Raw genomic sequence first — 19286 nt, forward strand, 5'->3', positions numbered from 1 at the left:
CACTTCACACCCTGGGTCGTTCAGACCCATATTTTTATTTATTTTCCAAGAGGTTTGTTTAAACAGAGTGCGTAAGTACATAAGGAATGTATGTCTGAAAGTAAATAAAAATCTTGCAGGTATTGCGCCTTCTCGAAGCAAAAACAATTCAGTCAAGAGCAGACGATTTTCTTTGCTTATTACTTGGGTCGGAAGCGGTTCAGATCTGTTTAGCGCACTTTTCTCTATTCCTGTATCTATTCGATTTATTTTATTCCGACCAAAATATATTTATTTTTGTATTGAAACATTCCTGGTGGTAAATAATTTTTTTAAATTTTTTTATTTGTTCAAATAAAATCTTACTACTGCCCGTAAAATAATGTAATTAAAAGTTACACAGCTTCACGTTATACTCTCACCTATACTAATAATTTCAATTGCATCCGACAAAACACACTACCGTCCACTTAATAGCAACAATACATAAAACAAATGCGATACTCTACTCGCTGTTTGCAACCCCTCAACCGAAAATGCGCTTAATAGTTTTCCGACACTTCAGCATTCACAGCAATTGACTGCAAAATCGATTTCTCTTCATTTGCATTTGCACGGGAAATTTAATTTGAGTAGCCACTGAAATGATTTAGCCGTGACCACCACAACCACGCTCACAGAGCGGCCATGCATGGAGATACAACTAAATTTGGTGGCATGTGTACATATGTACGTATGTGTGTATGTGTTTGTATATGTATGTAGGCAAGTCATGCCAGTGTGTTTGAGTGTATTACAATTAATTTGTGTGGCCACTGCATTGCTATTTTTAGTTGAGTTGGTAAATTTATTTCGCAATAACTTTCAGCCACAATTACGGGCGCAAGTGGCTATTGCCAGGGTGATGGAGGATAATGGGGCTAACTAGACGTACCAAATTGCATATGTGTACGTAAAAGTGTTTATGTTATGAAATCACATGAAAATTCTTCACTGTTTTGTGAAGATATTTAAATTGTTTAAAAAAACTTTATAAGGGTGGAAGCGCGAACTAAAATGAATATTGCCTATAGCGCCGCGTAATTAAAAAGGAACACCGCACTCGTCCGATTACAATTCAAAAAGTTTAGACACTGTATTAAAGAATATCAGGCATTTATTGTCATACACCTTTCTCAAACTTGCCAACGCCTTTGGATAATTTTCTTCCGACATTTGGAAGGACTTTACTGTGCCTAAGGCTTTACCGTATAGACATGATACTAAATGATTAAATTTTTCAATATCCGGGATTGTGGGATCATTGTGCACGAAACTCTTAAACAGACTCATAAAGTTTTTAAATTCGGAATATTCTCCTTTGAATGTAGGTAACGAAATTTTTGGTAGTCGCGAGCTGTGAGGTGCAATAAAAGATGCTTCGGCAATTGACGATTTATTTCTCGCCAGAATGGACTTTATAATGGACTTTGTTTCTACAATTAAGTCCTCTAACTCTCCACGGGCAATGTCTTCTTCGTCGATTTCCTCAATTTTCGACTGACATTTCATGAGTTTTTCGCTGTGGGAGTTCAATATGTCGAGTCCGCACTCCAATTCGATTGGATCTAGCGACATGGTCTTTTCAAGGAGACCCGTTTTTATGCGCACTATGCTGGTTTTTGCAACAGTTCTCTGGCACTTTAAAGACTTTAAGTCCATAATCTCCTTACTTGGAGAGAAACTTGAAATAGCCGACTTTGGTTTACTCATGTTTTGAGATTAAAGTTCGCTGCTTTAGCCTGTGGCTTTTGTAAAATGAAAACGGTTCTGGAAGTTTTCAGCACGAAAACGAAAACGAAAGTGATAAATACTGAAATACATATATAATAGCTGAAACTTGACCAGAACCAACGAAAACGAGACGAAAATAAGCAGCGAACAATTGAGTCTTTGCTCAAACAAAATTTGTATTGTGGGAAAAAAAAATTTTTTTTGAAAATATTGCGGCTGATTAAGAAACCGCAATTTCGTTTCATTTTTTGAAAAAACTCCCGAAAATAAACCGAAAAATAGTACTCGCAAATTATTTGGCGACAAACAAGTTCCTCTGCCTCGGGTCCCAATGTATCCTTCACTTCATAGGCAGTATATGTATATGTATATATATATGTATATATATAAGTATATAAGTTTATTTGCATATAAGAAGTGGATACACGAGATGCCAATAATTGAAGCCCTTGTACTGTGAGACGATTATTAGCAACTGTAATAATCTCGGTCAATCACAAAGCCAATTTCTAGCTTCAATTCTTCGCACTCAATACCTGTTTATCGTGTACTGGTTTGTTTCCAGCTTCAACTTCCCTTTGGCAGGCCACGCAGTTGCAGGTCATTCCTCCCTCGATGTCCTATGTAACGGTGGATATTGGTGGCGAACAGTTGGTGAATATGACGTATAGAAGTTTAGCAAACATTTTGGAAGTAGTAGAGGTGTGCGTATTTGAGTATAACACGAAAAGTTACTAAAGGTTAAAAATATTACTGAGCATAGTTTCAGCTATATACGAAAAAAATTTTTTTTTTAAATCTGAGACAAAAAATAATTCTTTTCCAATTAGTTTTGAGGAATTTAATATATATTTATTTGTGTAAATGTAACAAATATTCATTTGGAGAAAATGTTTGACCACATTTTAGAATATTCCTGTACGAACTTTCATACAATAAACATAATTTAAGTCTCATCAGAACTCTAGTTTTATTTTGCTGGCTCTTTTTGGACCTGTAATACTCGAAAGTACATTTTATGCTAAAAAATTTTAAAATAACCAAAAAAATTTCGGTTTCAGAGATGTCAACTTTAAATAACTCTCAAAATTATTATTGTAAATATTTTTAAATTTTTTTTTTAACTTTTTATTATGATACATTCTACCCTACAAATAAGCGCATTTTTAGAAAAATTTACGACAATGTCCAAAATTCTTGTCATGGAATCGTTCAATAGCTTCATGTGTTTGTTAAGATGCATCGCTTGGAAAAAAATTCTGTTTCATTTAAAATGGTTGCAGCTGCTACAAATCTTAGGACAAAACATTAGCACAATCGCTACTAATCATTCCTTTTTATTATGAGAGGTCGATTATCGAACATATTTTTCGTAACTTTAAATTTTAAATTTCTTAGAGACCTGCGGCTGTATAGAAACACTGACTCTCTATTACTCTATTTGCAATGTTCATCTAGAATTATTGAACATCGATTAATAAAAAATTATTGACAACCGATGTAAATGTTTCTATGTTTCTTTCTCAAAATCTGGCTCCCCTTTCCCCACTTCCTACTTTATTGGTAACTTTTGTCTCCCTACTTTGAATCATATCTCAGAGCTGAGTATAATATTTGACTCAAAGTTTTTATTCCTAAATCACATTAATTGGACCATTGGCAAATCCTATGCTTTGTTAGCTTTCATTCGCCATTTTAGCTCTGATTCTAGTAATCCCTATAGCCTAAAGCTCTTGTATAAGTGCTAACTTCGGTCCAAACCTAAATATGTGATTTTCATTTGGATACCTTATTTCGCTAACCACATTAAAGGACTTGAGCTTATCAAACAGGTATTTGTTCCCTTTGCCTTCCGATATCTGAACTTTGTGGACGCATTCCCATTTTATAGTGCAGATGTGAGTTAATTAACTTAAAATCATTAACCTGCAGCAGAACTAGTCTTTCTCTCTTATTTATCTTTTTCATCTTAAGTCGTCATCAACTAAATTCCATTGTTTAAATCGAGAAGCGAGCGTTTCAGATTGTCTTCCCGATAGAAGTAAATCACTAGAAAGATCCTGAAAATCTGAATTTGATACAATGTGTCGTTCTGAAGACTTAGAACCAGACGGAAAGTACTCTTCATCATCAGGTTTATTGTTATCAGTTTGATCATCATCAGCAATAAGTTGAACTTCCTTCAGTTCATGACCTGCAGTTGAGTCAAACATATCGTCCAAGACTACCGGGTTCTTAACAGTTGCAACATCAGCATACTTTATGAGTTTTATAGTGATGACCGTTTACGTCCGTTTTACAAAAATAACAATCATCTGGTTTATGATAAGGCTGATGATGCCACATCATCGGATAATATTGAGAAATTCGACTTTTCTGGCAACGTTTTGATTTATATCTCTTGAATTTCAATGAAACAAACAATAAAACTTTGATGTTTTAATAAGTTTAAATTATAATAACAAACTTCTTTTGTTAATCAATGTACAGTGTGAACTTTGGTACACTTGGGAGCTTTTTCATATTTCTATTGAAAAAAATGTGCTATAATATGTCAGATATTTTCGTAAGTTCTTACCAGTTCTGTTGTATGCACTACAGTGTACTCTTATGTATACATATACACTCCAATAAATATTATGTATCTATAACAACGCATCAAAACACGTCCTTATTCCCATTTAGCGTAAGCTATACCTACATACCAAATTAGTAAAAAAAAAAAAAAATTTTAAAACTCACACAACTCTATTAATTTTAATTCAATTACAGTCAAATATAGCTCATTCGAAGCAAAATTAAATTTACTATAACAGTAGTGTACTAAAAAAAATCCTCAATATCGGATAATATCGTAAAAATTATGTCAAAGTTGAAAAAATAAAGAAAAAATAAAAAAATTCCAAATACTTCCGTCTACAGTCTCGTCAGTTGTCATTTCAGAAAAATTGTTAACACACTGTCAAAAAGGCTTGTTTTTGTTCTTTCGAACTAAAAAAGCAAATTCGAAATCGGATGGAAATTGGCGAAGTTAGGAGTTATTCTTCACATTAACCTTTTCAGTAGGTTTTATGGCCATAAAATGAGATTTTGGGGGTGTATTGGAAATTTCTCCTATACCATTTCTCTTAGTTTTACTATACCTACAAGTTGAATTAGGTCTCCATAAAAGTATAATTTCACTGTCGCACAGTGTTATTAATGGAATAATTGAAAAAAAAAAATTAAGAAAAAAATGTTTCTAATAGGGTGTACGCGCCAATTATATATATGCCTCTTTCTTCTAGAATAAGTCTAGTTAGTCTTCATATCCCTCAACGGCGCGCCGCGCTCGGAATAATGATCTCTTTTTCTTGGAAGAAGTTAGAACTAGTCATGCTATAAATGCTCCAAGTTGGAGAGCTTAAGGCACTGAATTTCTTCTAAAAATCGTCGGTCTTTGATATATTTTCGCCTGAGTCTAATTATTTAGTATTCTTAAATGAATTTTACAATTAGTTTCAATTAGATACCTTCAAGCTGCAAAAATAATTAATCAAAAAAACAAGTAAATTAATTTTACAGTAAAAAATTTTACATTTGAAGGATACTTTCTTCCAGTGGACGAAATGCCTAATTCACAGGTGATTTAGTCAAATAAGTCAAAAAGGTCGCAAAGTTAACTTGCCGAACTGCCAACCACCAAAGAAACAAAATTGGTGTAAGTACCCCTAATGTTACAAGTCCAACATATAAATACGTAGGTAGCTACTAGTGCACTTGTATCTGCTCAACTGTGCAACCTTCATTGTTTACAACAGTACTTTGGTCTAATGTACCAGCGACTGCCAACAAGGGTGCCGTAAATTCAGATTAGCTACTGCTTAACACAACACATTCCGCAGACTTTTTGCTTTTTGCCTTTTTACAACAAAATTACAGTTGGTTTGAACTACGAGTAAAAAGTTTGTTTAGCAAATCCATCGCTTTGATGGAACTATAAGTATGTAAATACTCGTACATTTGTGTGTTCCTTCCAACAGTTTGCGACCTGCAGTGAGAACAGCTACTTTTGAACACTTAGAGCTATTAAATACAGTAGCCGTTATATATTGCGCGTATATCCTTTTGTGTTGTGCGTCTCAAGCCGTCTCCGAACGACAGATATTGTTTTTTTCAAGAACATTTTCATGGCAGAAATACACTCGGAGGTTTGCCATTGCCTGCCGAGGGGCTACCGCTGTAAAAAAAAACTTTTTCTTAATTTTGGTATTTCACCGAAATTCGAACTCATGTTTTCTCTGAATTCCGAATGGTAGTCACGCACCAACCCATTCGGCTACGGCGGCCCCCAAGGCGTTACTCATTGAAATTATAAACTGTTCCTCACTTTAAAGCGACCTTCGACTCTTTCCGTTTTCTCAACAATTCCTAAAAAAAAGTTGTCAATTACGAAGCTGCAGCCACGCGAACTTAAATTATTTAAAAATTCCAATTTAAAACCAGCTATAAAATTTTAAAAAGAGACCTTGAATGATATAGGCCCGAGGCTTTTAAAACCGCTTGGAATAAAGAAAATGTGCTCAGCGGCACTTGAAAGTGGCCGTAGAATTAGAGATTAGTTGAGAAAATGGCGCTGAGTGAAATAAAATTAATATTTCAGCATAGTTCGAAAGCCAGCAATCGCTGCACATGGAGCATAAATTTATAAAAATTGTTTGCTTATGTGGCTCTTTAATCGAAATTGTGAGCTAAATGAGAAAATTATAGAGGGAACTGAAATTCAAACAACTGCGGTCATACTAACGTCTGAGCTAAAGTTTTCCTTTAATATGAATAAAAATAAAATCTAAGTCCAAAATTGAAAGTTGATTTCACCAAAACAGATGTCTCTTGGTGATATTCTACCATTCTTGCTTTACTAAAAAGTCAAGGAGGGACTATTTTATTAAATAATAATATGGGCTCCGAAACATAGAGATATTGAAGAAAAGTGTAAGGCCGTTGAGCAAGGCAGAAAAGGTATTCCACTGCTTGGAAACAGGGGCAGTATTGAAATTCCTTAGGCAACTTGCAAATTAAGGACAAAAAATAGTATTCTCCAGGTGGTTAATAGGTCAAGGAGAGCAGGAAACTCTTGTGTTAGAACCGCTAATAGATAAGAAAAGGTGAGAAGAATTGCTCAACCTCTGAATAAAGAACATCTCGAAGGTCGTGGCTTGTGTTAGCGGTTAGGTAGGCACTCTTTTAGGCTAGGGATATTTTCTCACGAATACTGCAGAAGTTGTAGAGGCGAGGAAGAGGAAGGAATAGCTAAGAGTTGAGCAAGGTTGTTAGGAAAGCATTCATTTGTTAGGAAAGCATTCATTTGTTAGGAAACAACGGAAGTACCCGCTGTTGGGACAAAACCTATCTTACGCTTTATAAGAGTGTCTAAATGGTTCCAATGATGAATAAACACTGAGGTTCCCGTTTTACGCAGTGGTGTCACAACGGACGCACAAGGTCTAACTGAGTTGGCTACTTTAAGCTGACTGCTACACAAGCCTAACCGAACCTAAAAGTATGAAGTATTCTCTTTTCGTTCATAATTCTTCGGACAGATACTGTATGCCCACAGTTGTAAGTGCCTAGCTGTCGTGCACATTAACACATGAAAAGGAACGGCTCAAACAAAACAATAATAAAACCCTTTCCCCTACATCTCATATCTTGTTCAATCAAACTATTATGACCCACTAAGTTGACCATTGTCTAGTAGAGGTTCCTCCGCCTCACCACACACCCACCAAGTGGGAAATTGGCCGCGCGCAGCCTTCACTGATTACCGTGAAATATACCTTTATTTAGCGCTGAATGTTTGACCTCTAAGAACGCGCTAATGCAAGTAATACTCATACAAAGAGCCGCCCACCTCAACTCCATTAAAAAATACTGACTACCAACAAGCCAATTTAGCTGCTATTATTTTCGTATTGAGGCAGGTGAACGAGATGGGAGAGGTAGATATGGACTAAGCACCGTAGGCCAATGATTTGTACGTAGCTGAGGAGTTGGAGTGAAAAGAAGCCATTCATTATTATGTCAATGTATCGTTTTGCTGTACGTATGTATGTATGTATGTATGCATGTGTGAATGTATGTTTGTTTGTATGAACAACATTACAGGTAGCAATGCAAAAGGGCATAAACACAAATATTCTCACATACCAATGTGGTGGTGGCAATGGTTGGTATTTCTGATGTTATTTTTATACGATGACAATGAATAATAAAGCACACACACACACACACGCAATATAAACTAAACCGAAAAAGGGCAAAAAACAGCGGAAAATGTGAAAACAGCTGTTCGGCAGGAGGTTATCAAACTACATGAAAACAATCACACATACACATCTACGTACCCATTAACCCACTCAACCCCTTTTTGGTGGAAACAATTTAGAATTCCACAGCAAACGGAAAACTCTATGCGACGGACGACCTGACAAACGTAAAACGATTGGTAATGGCTGCCTCTGCTATTGGTTTTCCCTGTGACAGTTGAGTGTTTTGCTTTCACTCCTCTTCTTGTTATTGGTTTGATTTTTATTGTTGTTAGGTGTTTAGTAGCCGCAGGCTCTGGAAGGTTTAATTTCACTGCGCTGGTTTAGTACGAAATTTGGCGGTTGATTAGAAGGGCCGTTTAGTTAAACTTTGTGAATTAACGCCATATGACTTGCAATATGAAAATGTGTACATGATTGTGTGTGCGTGAGTGCACGGGTATTTGTAGTTGTACTATTAACAGTGATTGGCAATAAATAAGTAGATAATAAAAACGCGCCTCAAATTAATATAGTGTTGATGTTGTACGTTTTTGGTTTGGGAAAAGACCCGTTTATGCAAATGAAAAGCAAAAAAAAAATACAAAACTGTGAGATGGAAAACTTTACAAATGTAGTACAAATACACAAATACACACAAGTTAGCAATTATTAGGAAATTAAAAGATCGACGAAATTAATCGAAGTATTGATGACGGCTAAACTGGAAAAAATTACAAAGGTAAGTAGTACAAGTAAATAAAGTGTAAGCATTTCGTGGAAACTGATTTGTTACTCTACTTCTCAAATTGTTACTAAGTGAACATAAATATTTTTCAAATAACTGACAACAAATAAATTATTGACACTTACACCTTTTTGGGTGTTTGCCGAGCTCCTCCTCCTATTTGTGGCGATCGTCTTGATGTTGCTCCACAAATAGAGGGGCTTACAGTTTTATGTCACCTCCACATGGCCAATATTTTTTTAGATTCTTTCGGAGGTTTCCCATCGCCTGCCGAGGGGTGAGCGCTATTAGACACAATATTTTCTATAATTTTGTTTCGTGCCCGAGGTTGCGAAGCCGGCATTTCCACGCTCTATAGCAGGGAATGCATTTGATGACATTGGCATTTTATCAGACAGTCAGGCAGCTTTATAACATCCATAATATATTGTATGTGCAAGCTCGCTGAGGAAGATCACCGTTATTATTAGACAGGGTACCAAGTCACGAAAGCTATAATCGCAACAAACAGGCGGACTGCTTAGCGAAATTAGGCACTATTTCAAAATTGCATGGCTCATCAAAGCCCACAGAGAGAAATTTATTAAAGGCTGGAAGGACAGGGAATTCACTCGACCCTGGTTGGAGAGGCAGGGCAGAGAAAGGCTAACGTTTATACGCGTCTCCAGAAGAGCATCCAAAAAGCATCAGGCTCCTTGATATAAAGGGCTAACGAACTCTTACTTACTAGAAGGAACAGATATCTGCCATCTTTGCGAACTGGATGTTAAAACCCCAGAGCAAAGTTTCTGCGAATATGCGGCTCTCGCAAGGCGAAGGGTCTTACACCCAGCTGGTGCGACTATAAATCCAATGGTAATATGGAACGAAAAGGCTAAGGAGATCCTCAAATTTATTAGAACCTTACAATTTTAGGCTTGCCTTCAAGTACACATCAGAGGTCGACCAGAGAGCGAGTGAGGACCACATGCATCATGGTCCAACAAAGGTAATCACTGCAATTCGATCTTCATATTCAGAATTAACATCGACTTAATATACCGTCCAGACGTAACACAAAACTCAATAGTCCGGGAGCCAGGGGTCATTTCGACCTCATCATTTCATGCCGACTAATTTTAATACTGAAGGATGACGAAACCAACCGTCAGCTGGTCCAGTAGCGGTGGGTACGTGCGTGGGATGCTGCAAAGCGTGTTGAAAAAAAAATTTTAGCAACTCATTTAAAACCGGCTGAAATTTTTTTTGTGTTTTGTTGAAATTTTGTAGAATAAAAAAAATAGTCAGCCGCGCCGTAGAGGGGGAAAAATACATCAGCTAAACAGGCGAACTTGTAAAATAAATTAACTAAGTAAAACTACATTATGCCGATTGAAATTTTTTTACATAATTGTGGACACATATGAAAATATAATAATGATGGTCAGCTGCGTTTATAGCGGGGGAAAGACCGTATTTTCCCTCCTCTACGGCGCAGCTGACTATTTCTTTTTATTCTACTAAATGTCAACAATACACAAAAAAATTTCAACCGGTATAAAATGAGTTGGCAGAAATTTTTTTTCGACATGTTTCGTACCCTCCTACAATCACATCCACCGCGGGCGCGCCAGCTGGCGCTCACTTTCGTTATTCATAAGAGCTAAATCATAAGTATAGTCCAGAATTGAACGGTATAAAAACGCAATCCAAAATCGACCCCTGGCTCCCGGACTACAATTGATTACAAAGAAATTATCTCCAGTATCCTATCGTCATCATCATCGGTGAGCTTTAGCTTCGTTTCCATGCATCCCGATCCTCGATAACAGTTCTCCAGTTTCCAACACCCTGTGTTCTCAGGTCCATGCAAACCATGTTAGTCCTGGACGTCCTCGCCATTGATATCTGGAAGCGGTCATCTGTCATGCGCGCAATATGACCAAACCAACGTATTTCATGACGTCCTTGCCATTATATAACTGCAGAAATACTTCTTTGTAGCGTAAATACCATCATGCAGTCATAGCGGACCATACATCCTTCGCCATTATCTTATACGAAGAGTGAAACTTTTTTATACATAAAATTTTAAACAAAAAATTGTTTCCCAAAAAAGCGGAATCTTGTAATCAATACCTTATCCATACCCACACATGAAGGTACATTTAGGTGCATAGGCCTATTGTGATACGATTATTGATACGTATTTTATTTCTCACATTCCTTCTAAAAATAAAACCAGTATGGACGTTCGCTGTTCTAAGGTCCGCCGCAAATAAAAATAAAAGCGTGATCCGGATCTCGAAAACTAAGATTAAGTGAGAGCTTCTAGGTTAGCATATATTTAAGGCTAAGATTAGGTCATAATTGCTGGAGAAGGTTTTAGTGGAAAAGCCGATTTCAAATATGAAAAACTGCGTAACATTAATTGGTACCTAAAATTTGCTCTGTTGTTGTCAGTCGCATTCCCCATTTTTTACTGCATTGATTCTAAATTTAATATGGCATGACTGAGCTTTACTATAAAATTCTGCTGACGGAAGACTAAATAAGATTTTAAGGGCTCATACGAGACTTTATACTCCACTCCTTACCTATCGGAGACTAACAGGCATGTAAATCAGCACTACTAGATAGCTCTTCAATCCTTCCCTGTTTAATCTTTCTGTCCAAACAAGGTGAGTAAAGCGATGCGAGTGAAATTTGTTTGGTATGTGCGGTGAAATTAAAGCTTTACAATCCTACACTAACCTCAGGTGTTTTTTAGATAAAATTATTTCCAATCAGCAATGCACTATTAGGTTTGTCATCGTTTACTCAGACAACTACGTTCCCATATCAAATCTATTTGTGGAGCAACATCAAGACGCACTCCACAAATAGGAGGGGGAACTCGGCCAAGCACCCAAAACGGGTGTAAGCGCCAATTATATATATGTGTACAAGTTAATAAATTCCTATATTTTTCAATTACATACCTCATGTGTAATGTGCACGCGCACACTTCGGATTAACAGAAGATATGTGTCTGTACAGTGGCGAGCACAACAAAGTGCATGATGATTTTTTTATTTATACTTATATATTTTTCAAGCTAAAATTTTCTTGGTATTGGCTTTTTTTAATTTCATTTATTATTCTTTAATCCAAACTATATAAATCAAGCTTTCAGACTGTATACAAAAATTAGTAAATTTTTAACCTTCTTAATCTGAATTTTGAGAAAATTCACAAGGCTGAAAATAACAAGGCTCATGAATTTTTAGAAAACAAAGTGCAAGTTTTAATCGTCTAAAAAATAGTTTCGTTTTTTAGTCATTTCTACCCTGATGATTTTCTGTTCCTTAGGTTAAGTTAGGTTAGTCTGGTTGGCAATAAGCCACGCATAGACCTTTTAGTCCCTAGCGATACCAAATGGAGACCGATCTCTATGGGTACTTAAAGTAGACATCAGGTAGGATGTCAGCGAATCTAAGTAGGGACATCCGCTTTTTGTACCTTAAAAAACGAAAAAATAATTGTCGCATGCACTTCTGTTATGTGTTTCGCCGAGTTTCTCCTCTTATTTGTGGTGTGCGTCCTGATGTTGCTCCTCAAATAGAGGGACCTACAGTTCTAGGCCGACTCCGAATGCCAAATGGTTTTTATGAGAAATACACTCGGAGGTTCGCCATTGCCTACCGAGGGGCGACCACTACTTTTTTCTGAAACTTATTCCACATAAAAAAGCATTTATTGTGGAACAAAGTACTCTGGTTGCAACAAAAGCAAACTTTTATAAATTGCACCAGTTATATGAAAAACATCATAAACCCCGTCACCAAAAAAAGAGTTTCTAAAAATCAATGTAATTCTTTAGCCGATTTAAACTTGCACTTTGTAAAACAAAAATTTAATGGGCTATGAAATTCCATAATTGAAATAGAACTAAAAATATTCAAAATTAAAAAGTTAAAAATTTGGATCAAAATTTGTTGAATTTTTCTAAATTTATAAAGCTTTGAAATATTAATTTTAGAGTTAGTTAGAGAAGAAACCTTTCGAAAAAAAAAACAAAATTTTTAGCACGTAAAACATCATAAGTTTAAAATTCTTCATTCATTCACACAGTTTTGCTCGCAAATGTATACTTGGATAATGACCATACTCGTCTACTGGCTTTTGTGAATAACTGTCTTCATTCCGCCCAAGGTTTGACATTTGAACTGTTCAAACTGAACGGCCTTCAACACCAAATTAGAGAAATTTATGAGTTCGAAAATAGCGCAATGGCGTAAGTCAGTCGTCGAATTCAATTTGATACAAAGCAGCTAATTCCATCAAGCGTTGTCTTTGTTTTTCCCTTTTATTGATTATTTTATGTTATTGTCACGATATGTACATATGTGTGTACGTGCGTGAAGTGAATGGGTGGAAAAAAAGCCACAACGGCGTGCTATCTAAACTATAGTACTGTGGATTAGAAGCTCCAGAGTTGAAAATCAGGTACCTATTTTAAAAGGCTTGCAGTGACTACTTTATTTTCCATATACTTTAAAGTACGCAAGAAAGTCAGCTACTGAGGGAAAAATTTAGTATAATGTATATCGCTTTGAAAAAAAGGTTAAAAGGGGGGGATAGAGGGGTGTATCCCCATCTCAAAACTGAAAACCGAACCCTCCGAAGCCTTAAAGTTTTTAAGTACAATAATTTAATGTTAAAGTTCTACAATTTAGCGAAAAGTTGGTGTTGCCATACACCTGAAATAAAAACGAAGTTCGTATGCAAAGAGGTTCAGTGGAGGGTTGATTGTAATACTGGCGTATTTTTTGCTGTAATTTAAAATTAAGAAATATTTTTGAAAATAAAAACATACAACTCATCGAAACTTAAATACAATGATATTAAGCGTATCACAAAAAATAATAAAGTAATTAAAAGCCAAATAAGCGGCCGCCGTAGCCGAATGGGTTGGTGCGTGATCACCATTCGGAATTCACTGAGAGGTCGTTGGTTCGAATCTCGGTGAAAGCAAAATTAATAAAAACATTTTTCTAATAGCGGTCGCCCCTCGGCAGGCAATGGCAATCCTCCGAGTGTATTTCTGCCATGAAAAAGCTCCTCATAAAAATATCTGCCGTTCGGAGTCGGCTTGAAACTGTAGGTAAAAGCCAAAAATTACGCTTTATAAGTGTATTGTATTGCTTCGAGTTTTACAAACGGCTCCTCATGCCTTTTATAAGCAGATTTTCTCCAAAAATATTCGATTATCATGTCTGCAAAACAAATAGGGTGGTTATAGTTGTATTTATTAAAAAACCCCTTTCAAAAAAATAACCCTCATCAACTCCCGCTACGCAATCCACAGTAGTTTTGCGTAGTTAAACCCAATGAACCCAAAATTAAAACTTCATATGCGTGTGTGTAGTAAGGAGGCACAATAACCCCCATCCCCATCATTAACACTAAACTAAAATACTTCACTTTTGTTCATATTTTTGTTTTCATTTGCAGGCATCCGGCAACACCATACTGTTGTCATTCCAATCTTCTTCTTATTCGCGTTTAAAATTGGAAAGTGATTGTATGGACAAATGCATTTGCATTTAATTTTAATGAAAATATTTCGAATACAAGTATAAAAATAAGTAAAAACACGCATGTGAGTGGATATTTAGTGAATTTTAGTGAAGTGTAAAAAAGTATATAGGGCTATGTGCCAAATTTTCCAATGAGCCCAGCACCTAGCAGCACCGGCCTGGATAGCATTTCAACTTGCATTCCGGACCAGTGCTGGTTGCTGGATAAGCGTCGCCTGGCTTGGGCCATTGACTCCTTTAGGTCCTTCAAGTCGGTGGAATCTGCCATACATACAATCATGGAAGAAATCGAAGAGTCTCTTCTTCAGAAGGAGTTTGCGGTAGGCGCCTTCCTTGACATTGAGGGGGCTTTTAACAACGTCCTTACCAGGTCTCTAGGTAAACTAGGGGTCGAAACCGACCTTATAAGATTTATCCACAAAATGCTTAGAGACAGAACTGTCACGGCAGAGTGGGGCGGTATCTCCATCCACCGGCAGGTGAGTAGAGGCACTCCGCAAGGTGGGGTTCTCTCACCATTCCTCTGGGTTGTTGTTCTAAATGTTCTGTTGGAGGAGCTGGTGAAGGGGGGCTGCAGGGTAATTGCCTACGCGGATGACGTGGCACTAATTGTTAGAGGAAAATTTTTGGATACTCTGTACAACTTGATGCAGGGATATCTGAATGCAGTTGTTAGATGGGCAACGGATTGTGGCCTGTCGGTGAATCCTCTTAAGACGGAGCTCGTCCTATTTACGAGGAAATATAAAATACCCAGAGCTCAACTTTCCTCAATAGGAGGCGCTCCTCTGATGCTTTCTGACAAGGTGAAGTACCTAGGTATTATCCTTGACAGCAAGCTTACATGGAAGCCCAATATTGAGGAAAGGGTGAGGAAGGCAACAATCGCCTTGTATGGGTGCAAGGGCGCAATTGGCAAAAAAAGGGGCCTCTCGCATCGAGTTGTTTTCTGGCTGTATAATACTATTGTAAAGTCTATCTTGTTATATGGAGTCATAGTCTGGTGGAACTCACTAGAGAAGACGACATTGGTGAAGAAGCTGGAAAGAGTTCAGAGGTCGGCACTCATTGGAATCAGTGGGGCGCTTCGAACGATTCGTACTCTGGCGCTCAACGCAATGTTAAATGTGGTACCCGCAGGCAGAACTGCCGCTACACGTACCGCAATCAGACTGAGGGGCTGGAGCTATAAGCTGAACCTCCCTTATGGGCACTCAAGCATCCTTACAAACTTTGAGTTCATCCCTCTGTCAACAGACCAGTGTATACCCTCGTTTAGTCCAACCGGAACATTCTCCACTCACATCCCGTCAAGGGAAGAGTGGACGGGGGGCTACACTTGGGGGCAGGGCCTGGTGAACTTGTTCACGGATGGATCGAAGTTGGAAGGAAAGGTTGGTGGAGGAGTCTTTTGCGAAGGGCTCCCCATCAGACTAAAATTCAGGTTACCGGACCACTGCAGTGTGTTCCAGGCAGAGGTAGCCGCAATCAAGGAGGCAGCTGATTGGCTGCTCAAATGTGTATTAACAGTCAAGAAGGTAAATATTTACTCCGATAGCCAAGCGGCAATAAGGGCCCTCGGGTCTATGACGGTGCATTCGGAATTAGTCAAGGTGATTTCCCCGCGGAGGGAGAAAATTGGAATCCCCCTGACTACCTGCGGTCTGCTCCTGGAAAGATGGGCATCGCGCAAACTCAGCGAGCGCTGGGCAAATGCACAAACGTGCAAAGTCGCGAAATCCTTCTGGCCACGTGTGGACCGAAGGCGGTCGGGTGAGCTTCTGAGGCTGACAAAATATCAGCTCTCCAATCTAGTGGGTTCTCTCACAGGACACAATGCGCGAGGAATGCATGCTGTGAGACTTGAAATCACCTCGAGTCCTTTCTATGCTGGATGTATGGAGGATGAGGTGGAATCATCTCAGCACCTTCTCCTTAGCTGCCCTGCCCTGGCGGGGCTAAGATTCGGGCATCTTGGCTCTTACTTCTTTGCCACGCCTGATGAGATAGCTGGCGCTGACATTAAAAATCTGATGAGTTTCATCAGCAGCATTAAGCGGTTGACGCAAACATAGTCATCGTTCATAATCCGCACGCTCCTAACCTTCCCATCACCACCTCTCCCCGCCCTCTCCCTGCACCTCATCGGTCCTTCCCCTCTCCTCACTTCCTTGACAATGGTATCACAAAGGACGAATCTTTCTTCGTCCAAGTGTGCCCACTCCCTGGGCAACCATACTAACCTAACCTAACCTAACCTATGTGCCAAACTATAGTGAAGTTCCCGAGGGCACTTTGAATGCAAATAATTACGAAATTAATATTTCCCGAATAAATTGGAATTATAAAGATTGTTCCTTAACGCCTCCCTAACATCTCCACTTAGTTTCATTAATAAAGAGATTATAGTTTGCCAAAAATTTCCCAATATACATTACTGCGAATCACAGCCGCTGCTGAGAGTTGAATCTTGAATTTTGCGGTTAAATATCTCGATTTTTTCTTAGAAAATAATAAAGTTCTATGAAAGGGCACATTAATGTTAGATTAGGAAAGTTTCACGTGACAACGCCAATAGGTCGTAATTTTTAAAACAAAAATCACAACACAATAGAATTTGGTATGAAGACTCAAGAAGGAGACTATTGGAGGTAATGAGACCTGAGGAGGTGATGACTATTGGCAAAGTGTGGTGGCACTGCCGTTATGATAAGTTTGTTTTTGATTAGTTATAACTTTTAATATATCTGATTTCTTTGTAAAAACAAATTAGGTTGACCAAACAAAATAGACACTTAGACATTTCTTAGACGTGGCTCTTATTGTCAATTCTGAGCTCTGGCATTACTACGAAAAAAAGGCCGCCAATGCTATGCAAGACATTTTTTCTTTACCTGGTTACCCTTATGTAGTATACATTTGTATGTAAATAAAAATTTCCCTTTGATCAGTGTTGAAATGCAGCGCTAAGACTTTTATTTTTTTTTTTTTATTATTTACTATTTTTTTTTCCGCCGTATAGATTTTCGTGTTTCATTGTCCAGTGCTATCAATCCGCATTAGATGTTTCAATGTATTGACATTTCTGATTTTTTCCGAAACACATTCAAATCGCATACATATGCACGTACATTAGGGCAGATCAATTAGTTTTTGAAAAAAAAGTCGGTTATATTTTCTACTGACGATTGCGAAAAAAAGTCAAGGGAAGCGAAGCTGAAGAGTGGATTTCGAGCATCCTTCTTTCTAATTTTAGTTACTAGTCTCAGATAAATTTTAAAGTTGTTTGTTTGGAAGAAAATATTTGTATTTTGTTTATGCGTAAGAGAAATGCATTTGTGAGATTTGTTTAGTAAAACCCTACGCCCTTGAGCGGAAGGTTAATTCAAATTTTAGAGTATGCAGCATTTCCTGGGTATCTAAGCCTGAGAAAAAGTATATTTAAAAAAATTTTGTTTGCCGCATCTTGTAATATTAGAGTGAATAAAATTATTTCTGAAATTTTATAATACTTCAATTTTTTTATTGTCAATTACTTTTGAGTTTTTCTTTGTATGTAATTATTTAATAATTTTAAATAAAATAATTGTAACAAATATTTTTATATATAAATTATTGGAAATAGTCAAAAGCAGAGAGCTCTGAGCAAAACAAAGATCACAAACTAATTTCATAAACTCAAAATCCACATGTGTACATTCATTTTCATCAAAAAAAATATACAAAAAAAATTAAAAATTATTGGTGATTAATAAGAAAAATTAAAAACATTTTTGAGCTATGCTTCTTTTGACCAGTTTGGTTAGAATTACCAGTAGAATACTTCAGTCGGCTCTATTTTTTAAGAACTAGTTGATCTACCCCAATGTACGTACATATGTATACGATTTGTGGGTTTTTCGAAAAAAATAAATAATAAATAATAAAATAAATAAAATTCTTAGCGCTGCATTTCGACACTGAACAAAAAACTATTTTTATCAGTCGCCGAAACAAAGTAGATAAAATACATAACCCACCCTAATGTGCAAACAAGCAACATATGTATTCTTTGCATGCCAAGCAGATGTTTATATTAAAAATTTGTGCTATTCCGCACGGGTGTTTGACGCAAGAAGCTCGCCTGATATTATATTTCTTTTGGAATTAGCACCTTTTCAGCTGACTTTTGGAGCGGTTTAGCATTATGAATTGAATTTAGCTTTTTATTATTTCATTATAACGTAAACTGCTAATAAATGGAATGCTGACGAAGCTGATCGTTTAATTTGAGGTATGTGCCTTCGCGTTAAGTTAAGGTACGCAGAATTCTATGCCGGCACCAAGCGACAGATGTTGACGTATATTTTCACTTTTGTGAATTTACAAATTGCTCCAGAATATACATGCACACATACAATGAACTTCTTTAGAATATATACCCATATATAGTCAGAGAGCTAATAATCATTCTTGAGTCCAACAGAAAAACCGGACATACCAATAAAGAAGCTATTCCATTTTTCAACTTATTTACTACAAGAAATATAAAATTTCGGCAAAAGATGCAACACTTCCAACAAAAGTTAAGTCATCAAATAATCTGCATATTTCCACTTCTTGTTAGGCTTACTCCTCGGATGCATTCCCCCACAAGTATCGAAGATTTTTATTATACTTTGAATGACTGTAGGAAAAGTGCAAAATTTGTCACTCTATGACACGAGAGATCTGCATCGGCAAGAAATTGAAAATCAAAATCTTCCTCTGAAGAACTTTTCCAAATCATGCACAGATGGGAAACAAAGAGATGGGTGAGGGAACAGGGGATATAAACCTGGCATGTGTTGTCTACTGGAGGCTAAGATGCTACATAACACTCTGGATATGAGCTATTATAAACCTCGTAAATGTTTGAAGAGAACATTCGTACATTTTAGATGAGATGATAAAGTCCCA

The 19286-nt window shown here is 37.1% G+C and overlaps 1 protein-coding gene across 1 annotated transcript; it reads right to left on the reverse strand.

Annotated features, from left to right (window-relative positions):
- Nucleotides 1-1089: 1089 nt before the first annotated feature.
- On the reverse strand, nucleotides 1090-1731 carry LOC129247287 (uncharacterized). The gene has a single exon (XM_054886347.1). It carries the CDS (start codon nucleotides 1729-1731, stop codon nucleotides 1090-1092), a length of 642 nt encoding a protein of 213 aa, XP_054742322.1.
- Nucleotides 1732-19286: the final 17555 nt, after the last annotated feature.

This window comes from Anastrepha obliqua, chromosome 5, assembly GCF_027943255.1.
Source record: "Anastrepha obliqua isolate idAnaObli1 chromosome 5, idAnaObli1_1.0, whole genome shotgun sequence".
Classification (NCBI taxonomy): Eukaryota; Metazoa; Arthropoda; class Insecta; order Diptera; family Tephritidae; genus Anastrepha; species Anastrepha obliqua.

What these genes read in the sequence shown, in the direction of transcription:
- LOC129247287 (XM_054886347.1), bottom strand. Translation starts at nt 1,731, where the DNA reads ATGAGTAAACCAAAGTCGGCTATTTCAAGTTTCTCTCCAAGTAAGGAG.